A 13,402-nucleotide genomic window follows, 5' to 3' on the forward strand; every position below is an offset into this window, starting at 1 on the left:
CCGCCTTTTGGAAAAATCTCTTTCTCTGGGTTTAAAATACATTTTGTCTTTTCCTCTCTAAACTTTAGATGAAGAATAACAATAATAATAAATCAGTTTAAGTCTTGAGACCCTATTTATTTAATTAATAATGGAGAATGTGAAGTTTTGCAGTTTTTTTGCTTCATGAAAAGTTCAACAAAATATGATTATACATGAAAAATTAATATCAAACTTAACCAAGCCTAATTTTATGGGACAAACACACCATATGTCCTCCCCCTCCCCACCTCCAACCACCACCCACTTTATTCAGCCGCCACCAACAATACCCAAAAAGTTGACATAAACATGTTTTTTTACGGTAATTTCTTTCTCTTCACTTTACAGACAAGACAAAGTGCCACAGAAGCTAAAAATCTAAAATAAAAACAGAAAATCCTCAGCGGGTCAGTCAGCACCTGTGGAGAAAGAGCTAACGTTTCAAGTTGATAACCTTTCAAATGTTAGTGATCTGAAATGTTGTGGCTGCTCCTCTCTCCACAGATGCTGCCTGACCCTCTGACCACTCCCCTGGCTGTTTTCCTTCCATCTCTGTTCCTTTTCTGATAACCAATGAAAAAAACTGCAGATGTTGGAAATATAAAATAAAACAGAAAATGCTGGAAATATTCAGCAGGTCAGGCCACATCTGTGGGAACAGAAACAGAGTTAATGTTTCAGGTTCAAGACCCTGCATCAGAACTTAACGTTAACTCTCCCTTCCCTCAGATGCAGCCTGCCCTGATGAGTATATCCAGCGTTTTCTGTTTTTATTCTGCTCTCTTCTGAACATCATCAGTTAATGCAACACAGAGTTAAATATACAGTGTTTTCCGACGTGTACCATGCAACGATATCCGTACAGTACTAACATCTCAAAGGATCTATCCTGGGCCTAACACATTGATGCAATCATGATGAAGGCACGGCAGCAGTTCTACTTTATTAGGAGTTTGAGAAGATTCGGTATGTCACAGAAGGCTCTTACAAAGTTCTATAGATGTACGGTGGAGAGCATTCCGACTGGTTGCATCTCCGCCCAGTATGGAGGCTCCAATGCACAGGATCGCAAGAGGCTGTAGCGGGTTGAAGACTCAGCCAGCTCCATCACGGGCACAACCCTCCCCACCGTCGAGGACATCTTCAAGAGATGGGGCCTCAAGAAGGTGACATCCATTACTGAAGACCCTTACCATCCGGGACATGCCCTCTTCTCATTACAACCATCAGGGAGGAGGTACAAGAGCCTGAAGACCCATACTCAACGTTTCAGGAACAGCTTCTTTCCCTCTGCCATCAGATTTCTGAACGGTCCATGAACCCATGAACACTACCTCGTTATTCCTTTTTTTTTGCACTATTTATTTATTTTTGTAACTTATAGAAATTTTACGTCTTGCACTGTACTGCTGCTGCAAAACAACAAATTTCATGTCATCTAAGTCCATGATAATAAATCTGAATCTGATTCTGACAGCACTTGACTAAGTTCCCTCAGTACATTGAACTTGATTGGACATTATCAATGGAATCAGGCTCACAGTCCTCCATTCACCCTTCCCCTCTATCCCCTTTCCTTCCAGCTATCTCACCCCCAGTCACCTCCTGCTTCCCAAACCATCGAACACAAATGAATTAATGATGAACAAGCAGACCCTCTATTTTTGCAAGAATGGAGATCTTGGGGAAAATATTTTCTTCGACCTCGAGATCCACCCCACCTTGTGAAGTAGCTATGCAGGAATAGAGGAGGTGGCCTTCAAGACTGTTCCATTCCATCATCCTGTGAGATCACAGCTGACCTGTGATCAAGCTCCATCTCCCTCCCACTGCCTCCCTTTCCCTTCCTTTGGTTCACAAAAGTCTATCAACCTCACAGCATGGTTACAGCATGGAAGGAGGCCCTTCAGCCCATTGAGTCTTTACTAGCTCCACGTGAAAGCATTTTAGTCAGTCCCACTCTTTTTCCCCATCCATGTAGTCCTTCAAATTCTTTTTTTATCAGACATTTATTACCCAACCACTAGTTGGGGCAGATACATTGACATCATTTAAAAGGTACTTGGACAGGTATATGGATAGGAAAGGGTTAGAGGGATATGGGCCAAATGCAGGCAAATGGAATTAGTGTAGATGGGAATCTTGGTCGGCATGGACCAGTCGGGCCAAAGGGCCTGTTTCCATGCTGTGTGACTCTATGACTTATCCAGCTCCCTTTTGAATATTATAACTGAATTTGCCTTCACTACTCCCAACGACAGTGCCCTCGTGGTTGGTGATTTTTCCACGGGTGACTTCTGGCCTTCTTTTTCTTAAGTCCTCTGGTTCTTGACCCCCTCCACTAATGAGAACAGTCTCTATCTGTCTACACTCTTCATGATTTTAAATATCTCTATCAACTCCCCTCACCACCTCTTCTGCTCCAAGGAGAACAGACCCAGTTTCCCCGGTCTATCCACATAATTAAAGTCCTCCATCCCTGGAATCCTTGCAAATCTCTTCTGCACCCTCTCCAAAGCTTTCACATCCTTCCTAAATTTAGAGGTCTCTAAATAAATCCTGCATATAAATTTAACAATGGACCCAGTCAATAGCAGAAGTTGTGTAGTTCCAGGAGGTGTCATAGAGTCATAATTATAGAGTCATACAGCACGGAAACAGGTCCTTCAGCCCAACCAGTCCATTCTGACCAAGATGCCCATCTAAGCTGGTCCCATTTGCCCACGTTTGGCCCATATCCTTCTAAACTTTCCTATCGATGTACCTGTCCAACTGCCTTAACAAGTTGTTATTGTACCTGCCTCAACTACTTCCTCTGGCAACTTATTCCATGCAGAGAACACCCTCTGCATGAAGAAGTTGCCCTTCAGGTTCCTATTAAATCTCTCCCCTCTCACCTTAATCCCATACCCTCTAGTTCTTGATTCCCCAACTCTGGGGAAAAGACCTTATCTATGGCCTCATGATTTTATACACCTCTATATGATCATCCCTCATTCTCCTAAACTCCATTGAATAAAGTCCTAGCCTGAGCAACCTCTCTATAACTCAGTCCCTCGAGTCTTGGCAACATCCTTGTGAATCTTTTCTGCATTCTTTCCAGCTTAATGGCATCTAGCAGGCTGACCAAATCTGAATACAATAGTCCAAACGCAGCCTCACCAAAATCTTATACAACTGAAACATCCCAACTTCTATACTCAGTGCCCTGACTGATGAAGGCCAGCGTGCCAAGATCCTTCTTCACCACCCTGTCTACCTGTGACGCCATTTTCAGGGAACCGTGTACTTGTACTCGTAGACCCCTCTGTTCTGCAACACTCCCCAGGGCCCTACCGTTCACTGTGGAAGTCCGACTCTGATCTATCTTCCTGAAATGTAACACTTCACACTTATCTGAATTAAACTTAAAATGTGATGGAAGTTCCTGCCTTTGGGAGGCCCAGGGATCTTCCAGCAATCCCAGGAATTCTTTATCCTCACTCTGAGACCAACACACCAAATCTGGCATCTCCATAGTGATGGGGCATTGCATCCAGCTTTGGAAGAGCTCGGGATCCCACTGACCCCAGTGAAGTGTTTTAATTCCCCACACAAGCCATCCCTCTCTCCTCTGCAAGCATAGGTTGCCCAGCCCATAGTAGTGAATTCTGTGCCCTCATTGTCACTGAATCAAGGTTTACTGAAGTAGATCAGATAATAAGGTTGCTCATTTCAAATCACATGGAATGTGAGTGGCATGTTACTAATGGCATTCCCATGTGTGGCATTGTGAAGTAGAACCCTTAAAGCTATATTAGTCAGGGGCTTCCCATACTAAAACTTGATTTTTATTTTCCTTTGAGATCTAAATACGTTAACCCCAAAAAAGGTTTGGATAAAGAACACTGGTACTGATTGTGATCTCTCTGGGGATGTAAAGTTCGGCTGAGTTTGCTCCTCATTGTATCTGCATCAGCCACTCTATCGGATGAGAGGCATCGATCGATCGTTGGTGATAGTTGGCTTCAGCTTCACAGTGGCAAAAGGATTGGTTCCCCTAGGACAAGAAAGAGAAAGCCAGAGAATTAACAACCACTCCCATTCTCTCCCTATCTGTCTCAATTTCTTTTGGGATTCACAGCACAAATCTAGAACATCAAACATCACTGACTGGACATGTAATCGCATGATGCCTGCCTCCATTTGCCCTCCCACACACATCATCGGTCATCCAACATATCCCCTCCTGTGACATCACCTTTCCCCTACCAATTAAAGAGTGAAAAGACCCTTCCTTAACCAATTGGCTAACATTTGACAGTTGAACATGGTTTTTCTCCAATAATTAATATTTTAAAACTGAAAAAGAAAAAAGTGTTTAATCTATTTTTTAAAAGATTAATCAATAATTCCTGGTGAGTCCAGCCTAGCCTAACAACTGAAAACAGTTCAATTCTTGACAGAAAATGAAAGGACATGCACAGCAGATGTGCCAGCTGTGGAGGTGTAAGGCTGTGGTGCTAGAGTTTAATTGGCTGCCGGACTCAGCACCTTACAGAACCTCTGCTGGACCTGGCATTGTGCAGGGATGGAGAGAGAGTTCCACACATCACCATCTGACTTCCAGATGTTCCATATTTCCATGCTGCATTCCATGGGTACAGATGTCTGTCTAGTACTTCCCCACTTTGGATAGACACCAGCATGCCCTGGGCCTGGGAATCTGATGCTCCTTTCTCTGAAGAGGATGCACAACAGGCACAGCCCTCCCCACCATCGAGGATATCTTCAAGAGGGAGTGCCTCAAGAAGGTGGCAACCCTCCCTCACCATCCGGGACATGCCTTCTTCTCGTTACTACCATCGGGGAAGAGGTACAGGAGCCTGAAGACCCACAGTCAATGAATTAGGAACAGCTTTTTCCCCTCTGCCATCAGATTTCTGAACGGTCCACGAACCCATGAACACTACCTCATGATTCCTCTCTTGCACTATTTATTTATTTTTGTAATTTATAGTATTTTTATGTCTTCACATTTTACTGCTGCTGCAAAAGTTACACCTCATATGTACCTCATATGTCAGTGATGATAAATCTGATTCTGATTCTGCAAAGACAGCCTGTGGCATTCCTCCAAAAAGCAGGAGATTTCCTGGCCAGTCATTCAAAGATACATTGGCATTGGAGGCAGTCCAAAAGAGATTCACTCGTCTAATTCCTAGGATGAGAGGTTTGTCCTATCAGGAGGGGCTAAAGAAATTAGACCCCTATTCTTCAGACTTTGGAAAAGTGAGGGATGGTGTAATTGAAACGTATAAGATCCTGAGAGGGCATTAGAGGGTAGATGTTGAGATGTTCCCACTGGTGGGAAAATCCTGAATGAAGGGACACGGTGACAAGATTAGGGGGTGGTCCTTTAAAACTGAGGTTTGTTGGAATTTCTTGTCACAGAGGGTAGTGAATCTCTGGAATTGTCTCCCCCCCCCCCCCAAGTATTGTGGAGGTTAGATCAATGGGGGTATTTAAAGAGAAGTAGGTACATTTTTAACACATCAAGGAATTGAAGGCAATGGAAAACTGGGACAGAAGAAGAGATGAGGCCTGGGGTAGATTAGCCATTGGGGCTTCAGGGTCCGAGTGACTCCTGCTCCTAGTTTCTTGTGTTCTTTTCCCTCAATACTAATTCATTGGCAAATCCACACCTCTGTTTCCTTCACGACTTCAGAAAAACTTCATTGGATTTAAGATGTGCTTTGAGGGTGCTATATAAGTGCAAGGCTTTCTTTACTCACCTCTTAAATTAGCCACCACATTAGCATCTCATCAGCTTACATAATGGTAATAAGGGATGGATGACTTGGGTCAGGCAATGTTGCTACAAAACAGTGTGTGGCTAACATTCTGACCATGTCCAATGTCAGGTCACACGTCCTAACTCAACTGATTTCATCAAACATTATTGCACATTTTATTTGAATCAAATAATATCTCACCTTGGAAAAAGCTCATGCGGGCCATCTGTACCACCGAAGATCTAAAAAAAAAGGAGAAATTAAATGTTTTCTTTCTTCCTTGACATGTGAAAGGAAGGATTCAGCCCATCGCACTCTGGAATACCAGTCCTTCACACTACTGGTCCCAACCAACCTTAAATGCTTTTCCTACAACACACCCAGACCAATATTCTTTGCTCAGCTTTCTATTGGAGAGCTTGACTCCAAAGACTTGATCATTCCAGTCCAGTATTGAGGGAGTGCTACACTGTCAGGTATACACAAAAAGAGTTCCCGTGGAAAGAAAAGTGTTCTGTGCATAACCATTGTACCAAACACAGAGACATTGTTCAATATGCTCTGGCCCAGGGATCTGCAGCAAGATCTGGATTTGTAGCTGTGGCTTCGCGGTTTCACAACCACCTATGAGCTAAGATAATCAAAGACTCCTCCCACCCCGGACATTCTCTCTCCTCCCTCCTTCCATCAGCAGAAGATACAAAGGCCCTAGAGAACGTACCACCAGGCTCAAGGACAGCTTCTATCCTGCTGTTATAAGACTCTTGAATGGACCTCTTGTATGCTAAAGATGAACGCTTGACCTCACAACCTACCTCGTCGTAGCCCTTGCACCTTATTGCCTGCCTGCTCTACACTTTCTCTGTTACTGTAACACTATATTCTGCATTCTTGCATTACTTTTTCCTTGTACTACTTTAATATGTTTTGAAGTGGTCTGTATAGATGGCATGCAAAACCAAGTTTTTCACTATATCTCAGTATATGTGGCAATAATAAACCAATTCCAATAAACCAATTACCAATTACCAATTGTTGTGATTTCTAGAAGATGTAACATACTTAGAAGTCCAGAGGGCATTTGATAAGGTGCCGCATCAAGAATTATAGTGGTAAACAAACTCTGAAGATATAAAGGATGACACCTTAATCTGGCTGGTTAACAGGAAAGAGAGAGTCGGAATAAATGGGTCTTTATCATGTTGCCGAGATATAATGACAGGCATACCACAGGGTTCAGAGCTGGAGCCTCGTCTTTTTACTGTTTATATAAATCAAGACGAAGGCACCAAAGGCATTGTTGCTAAATTTGTTGAAGATACAAAGAGAGCTGGGAAACTATTTTGTGACGAGGAATTGAGGAGACTACAAAGGGATATTGATAGGTTACGTGAGTGGATCAATATGGATATAATGTAGAAGAATATTAACTTCACTTTCTTGGCTGGAGATATATTCTCTAAATAGTGAGAGACTGCAAATATCAGAGATTCAGAGGGATCTGGGAGCCCTAGTTTAGGATTCATAAAAGGCTGCTATGCAGTCATTAAGAAAGCTAGCAGAATATTATCGGTCATCGCGAGGAGGAATTAAATTAAAAAAATTTTAAGGTTCTGTTGTTATATAGGCATGGTGAGATCACATCTGGAGTACTCCTTGTCTAAAGAATGATGTAACTGCATTGGAAGCAATTCAGAGAAGGTTCACTTGACTAAGACCTGGAATGGGTGGGTTGTCTCATGAGGAAAGGTTGGACAAGCTAGGCTTGTATCTGTGGGAGCAAAAAAATGAACTGCTAGAGGAACTCAGCGGGTCAGGCAGTATCAGTGGAGGAAAATGGACAGAAAAGATTTACAAGGATGTTGCCAAGACCCGGGGGACTGAGTCACAGAGAGAGGTTGGACAGGCTAGGACTTTATTCACTGGAGCGTGGGAGACTGAGGGGTGCCCTTATAGAGGTGTATAAATAGGGTGAATGCACTCAGGGTTGGGTAATCAAGAACTAGAGGAAAGATTTAATAGGAACCTGATGGGGCAAGTTCTTCACCCGGAGGGTGGCCCATAAATGGAACGAGCTGCCAGAGGAAGTGGTAGAGGCGGGTACAAGACGACATTCAAAAAGCACTAGGACAGGTACGTGGAAAGGAAAGGTTTAGAGGGATATGGGCCAAATGCAGGCAAATGGGACTAGCTTAAGTGGGCATCTTGGTCAGTATGGAATAATTGGGCTGTTTCTATGCTCTATGACTCTATGCCGGTCAGGCCCAGGTTCAGCCCCGTGAGGTCTCTCGATCTGCATCTTCAGCCGGTGGCCGGCGACCAGCACTGACTCGATGGGCCGAGGAGTCTTTGTTTCCTTGCTGTCTGACCTTAGGACACCAAAGCTCAGCATCGTGGTACTGAAGCACAGCCGGAAACTGAGGAGCAGCCTCTCACACTCTGTGGGCCTCAAGAACCCTGCAGGCCACAGGTGACCTGCAAGTCCGTGAATCTCATTAAAGGTTTACTGCACAGAAGTGCTCCATGCAACAACTCAAGGTCAAAGTCCCAATGGAAGACGGAGGCTAGATTTATTTGCACTGCTGAAAGCATTGGCTCACAGCATGCAGCCAATAATGCAGCCTTTCTCTGCCGATCTCTGCGTCAAACAGAAAACCGCTGCTTAGTTTCCAGTCTTTCAAAGTGACAACGGCAAGAATCTCTGACGCACTTGCTCCACCATAACTGGTGACCTGCTGAAGAATGAGGACAGTGACAGCAAGTGTGCTCATTGTCATGTCAGTAGGAGCTCAGCAGCACTGAAGTAATATTAGCACGACGAGTTATTGTGGTTATGTTAGTCATAGAGTTACACATCATGGAAACAGGCCCTTTGGCCCAGCTCATCCATGCCGACCAAGATGCCCATCTAAGCAAGTCCCATTTGCCTATATTTGGCCCATATCCTTATTGCACTGCACTTTCTCTGTAGCTGTGACACTTCACTCTGTACTGTTATTGTTTTTACCTGCACTACATCAATGCACTCTGTACTAACTCAATGTAACTGCACTGTGTAGTGAATTGGCCTGTACGATCGGTATGCAAGGCAAGTTTTTCACTGTACCTCGGTACGTGACAATAATAAACCAATACCAATACCAATAAATCTTTCCTATCCAGGTACCTGTCCAAATGTCTTTTAGATGTTGTAATGGTACCTGCCTCAACCACTTCTTCTGGCAGCTCGTTCCATCCACTGTGTGAAAAACTTGTCCCTCACTTCCCCTTTAAGACTTTCCCCTCCTTCAACCTATGCCCTTTCGTTTTAGACTCCTCTACCCTGGAAAAAAGACTGTGACTGTCCACCTTATCTACGCCCCTCGTCATTTTACAAACCTCTACAAGGTCACCCTCAGCATCCCATGCTTCAGGGAAAACTGTTCCAGCCTCTCCTCATAACTCTCCAGTCCATTCCAGACCAGTCTTGTTACTGGACAGGTAATCTCCAGGTGTGAATCAATGATGCTGGGATGTAAATCTCAACCCCACAGAGGCATCTAATTTAAATTCAATTAATTGTAGCAGCTAATACTCCTTAAGGTAATTAGTACCATCTTAAGGTAATAATGATTGTAAAATTACCAGATAGTTGTAAAAATCTACTTGGCTCAGTAATGCTCTTCTCATATGAATCAGGAGCAGGAGAAACCTCTCTGTCCCTCAAACCTGGTCCACCATTCAATAAGATCAGAACTGATCTGGTTTTAACCTCAAGAGGGAAACCAGTGTCCTTACCTGGTCCGGTCTATATGTGACTCCAGACCCAGTTTGCACCCTGTCCTCTGCAAAGACCCACAGGCCATCTAATTCAAGGGTGAATTTGGGGTGGGCAAGAATTGCTGACCTAGTCACTGACTGACTGACGTACTTAAGGAACATATCTTTGTTCCTCATTTCCTCCAGGTTCAGCTTCAGTAAGAACTAAGTGCTGAAGAACAAGGTGACCTGTGTTATGATACAGTGCAATAGCACCACCTGGTGTAACCTCATCTCTTCTTTTTAAGAGATTATAGCCTTGAAATTGGATTAGAGGTAAAAACTTGAGCCTGTTTTTATGTGCAAATCGTGCGAGGAAAAGGTGCATCGCGCGTGTTTTGAAGTGCTTGCCCCCACTTCCTTTTGAAGGCCCCTTCATTGGAAAACTGGGCTGGGTGTTCCCTCTCACCCCATGCGAGCCGTTTCTCCACCGTCCTCCATGCACTGCGCACGTTTCTGACTTATAATGGAGGTTAGGTCAAAAGGTTGTGACCTGTGACCTTCGCTATTTTTTTCAGAGTGAAACAAGGAGAAGATCCAGCAGTTAAATGGGAACTGTACGCAAATTAAAGGATCCCCTCTGTGGGTTTTTATGTTCATTGAGTCCCCAACTTGGATTTAGTTCAAAGGAAGGTCACAGCAATACTGTGATCAGTAGCTCTGATCAACACTGGCCATATTGTGGCTTCTCCAAATCAAGGGGACCCCATTAATGCACCCTTTAACCCTCTCTCTACCCTGAATTTCCCTTCAAATCCCCCCTCCTTTTCCCACGCTCTATATTGCTTGCTTCAAGGCTATGTTGTCCTTCCTGCACCTCAATATTCCCTCACCTCCCCCCCTTCCTTCCTGGTCCTCCCTCCCTTACCTGAAATACCCCCTCCCTCCCCCACACCCTCATCTCCAATTAAGAGATGGAGCAAAACTTAACCCCAGAATCACCCGGAGCTTTGGAAATCTCTGACTCCCAAAGGCTGGGGCTGGTTGGTCAAAAAGAGATACAGCACAGAAACAGGTCCTTCAGCCCACTGAGTCTGTACTATCAAGTACCCATCTTTACACTAATCCTATCCAAAACTCTCCCCACATTCCGACCTACCCTCTACCACTCAAGTACACACTACTGGCAATTTACAGCGGCCAGTTAACCTACCAACCTGCACACCTCTTTGGGATGTGGGAGGTAACCCACGTGGTCACAGGGAGAATGTGCAAACTCCTCACGGACAGCACCGGAGGTCAGGATTGAGCCGGGTCCCTGGAGCCGTGATGTAGCATTCTATAAGTGTCACCCAAGTCATTGTGTATATTCAGAACTTGCCTATTTAGCACCCTGAAAATTGGTGAAATCCAATTCCTAGGCCTGTGAAATTTTACTGTTGCTTGCCTACGACTAATGTGTTCTTGGAAGGTGTGGAGATAACACCATAAAACTGTGCACAGTGAAGAGATACAGCATGCATCACACACTCGAGTACTTTCAGCAAGGCTCATGATTAGCTAAAGGTGTACAAATGTATTTCACACTTCAAATCTTTGCACCAAACTCAGAAACCCGCCGTTATCTTTAAGCTGAACTGAGGTCAGAGAAGAGGGAGGAAGGGTTGGATCTACTAGATCTGGTCAAGTATAGAGCACTCATGCACCATATCAGATGAAATTCAAAAAATAAAACATTTAATGTTAACCCTCTCTCACCTCATAATTGCTCCCTGCTCTACGGGTTTAATGTTTGACCTTTCAAAATCAATAATGGGGTCTTTGGGGCAGGAAGGTTCCGCCACTGTGGGACACGTAACAGGAACAAACCATTTCATCTGCCACCAATCATCGTGTTCCAGATCTCTCACTGAGTGTATTTTGCAGGGAACAGTCTGCAGCAGGTAAGTGAGCACTGGGAGTAGTTCTAAAAAGTAACACGAACAGGTATTGCGCAGAGTGGAAGGTTTTGAATGACAGGTACAATGAGAAGTTTGGAAATAATTAGATTATGGGCCTTAACCGCAAAGAAGTGGGTGTACAAAACCTGCTGCAGTTGTACAGGACTTTGATGAGATCGAGAACTCCCGGTGGCCAGCTATTTTAATTCTCCTCCCCATTCCCATACCGACATGCCTGTTCCCGGCCTCCTCTACTGCCAGGATGAAGCTAAACGCAAACTTGGGTAATAGCTCCTCATATGTGCTGTCTGGGGAGTCTACAACCCGATGACATGAACATTGAATTCTCCAATTTCTGGTAAATTGCTGCTTCTCTCTCCCTTTTCTCTCTCCTCCTGATCTACGCTTCTACACCCACCCTGCCCCCTATCGCCCTGTTTCTTTCTCCTCCTCCACCCACACCATCTGCCCGTCACCCACACACCCCTCCCACTGGGTCCCCTCCCCCCACCGTCCCCATCTGCCCTCCCCACTCCCCTTATCTGGTTCCAGGCTCCACCTTCCTCTCCTATCAGATCCCACCATCTGCAGCCCTTTGTCACCTCCACCCCTCACCTCCCGGCCTCTGTCACTACTCCCACTCTCCCCTCCCCCATCTGCCTCTCACCCCTCCTCACCTGGATCCACCTATCACCTGTCAGATCTTGCTCCACACTTTCCCTCCACCTCTATCTCCCCTCTACCTTACAGTCCAGATGAAAGGTCTTGACCAGAAACATCGACTGTCCATTTCCCTTCGTAGATGCTGCCTGACCTGCTGGGTTCCTCCAGCTTTTTGTGTGTTGCTTTGATGAGATCAAACCTACCCTACTGCATGTAGAGTTGGTACAGTCATAGAGTCACACAGCATGGGAACAGACCCTGTAGCCCACTGCACTAACCATCACCAACCATTTACACCAATCCTATTTTATTCCCCCCACATTCCCATCAGCTCCTCCCGGATTCTACACTCACCTACACACCAGGGGTAATGTACAGTGGCCATTATACCGACCAACTCACAAGTCTTTGGGATTGGGAGGAAGCCAGAGCACCCAGACGAAAACCCACACAGTTCCAGAGAGAACGGGCAAACACCACACAGATAGCATGCGAGGTCAGGATTGAACCTGACCACGGGGTAGCAGCTCTACTAGCCGTGCCACTGTGCTGCCCCGGGTGTTCACACCTCTCCTTCGATTCAGTAGAACTGATTCCTGCAATGAGGGACTCGCCCTGTGAAGAAGTTAAACAAATGGGCCAACTACAGAGGGCTTAGAAGAATGAGAGGTGATCTCAACAAAAGATATATAGTACTGAGAGAGATTGACAGTGTGGATGCTGTGGGGATGTTGACAGTGGCTGGGCAGTCTAGAACCAGAGGACCTGCTCTCAGGAAATGGGGGTTAGCCCTGTTAAGAATAAGATGAGGAGCGATTTCTTTACCCCAAGACTTATGGAGCTTTGGAAACCTTTTCCCCAAAGGGTTGTAGTTGGTCTTTGATCAATGGATTTTTAGAATCGGTGATGGGCAGGTGTGAATATGGACAAGGTAGATAATCTAAATGAATAGCAGAAGAGACTCAAGTGGTCCAATACACTGCTTCCATTTCCTAATTACCTTCTGAGATCATTTCTAATCTTAGCCACACTGAGGAAGAGAAGGTTACATGATAGAATGGGAAAGGGGCACTCCTCCAAAGGAGAGCAATCATGGGACTATCTCTCGAACAGGGGGGCGGCAGATTGACTACTCGAGGAGCCTGGGGGAAGGACTGGTGTGGAAACCTTGGCGAGGAGCAAGGAATAAACTCCAAAATGATAGTGCACAGGTTTGTGGAGTCAAAATAGTATTTAGTTACCAAGGTTCTATGAATTTTAGCCCGA

The 13,402-nt window shown here is 45.0% G+C and overlaps 1 protein-coding gene across 1 annotated transcript in view; it reads right to left on the minus strand.

The window, feature by feature from the left end:
* Nucleotides 1–137: 137 nt before the first annotated feature.
* baiap2l2a (BAR/IMD domain containing adaptor protein 2 like 2a) overlaps nt 138–13,402 on the minus strand; it is a 59,629-nt gene continuing 46,364 nt past the window's right edge. Inside the window, exons 13-14 of the mRNA XM_052043384.1 lie at nt 5,997–6,037; nt 138–4,060 (exon numbers count right to left, since the gene is read on the minus strand). Of these exons, the coding sequence (XP_051899344.1) occupies nt 3,985–4,060; nt 5,997–6,037 (117 nt within the window). The 3' untranslated portion in view covers nt 138–3,984. The remainder of the gene's footprint in view (nt 4,061–5,996; nt 6,038–13,402) is intronic.

Source organism: Pristis pectinata, chromosome 33, assembly GCF_009764475.1.
Source record: "Pristis pectinata isolate sPriPec2 chromosome 33, sPriPec2.1.pri, whole genome shotgun sequence".
In the NCBI taxonomy this organism is placed as follows: domain Eukaryota; kingdom Metazoa; phylum Chordata; class Chondrichthyes; order Rhinopristiformes; family Pristidae; genus Pristis; species Pristis pectinata.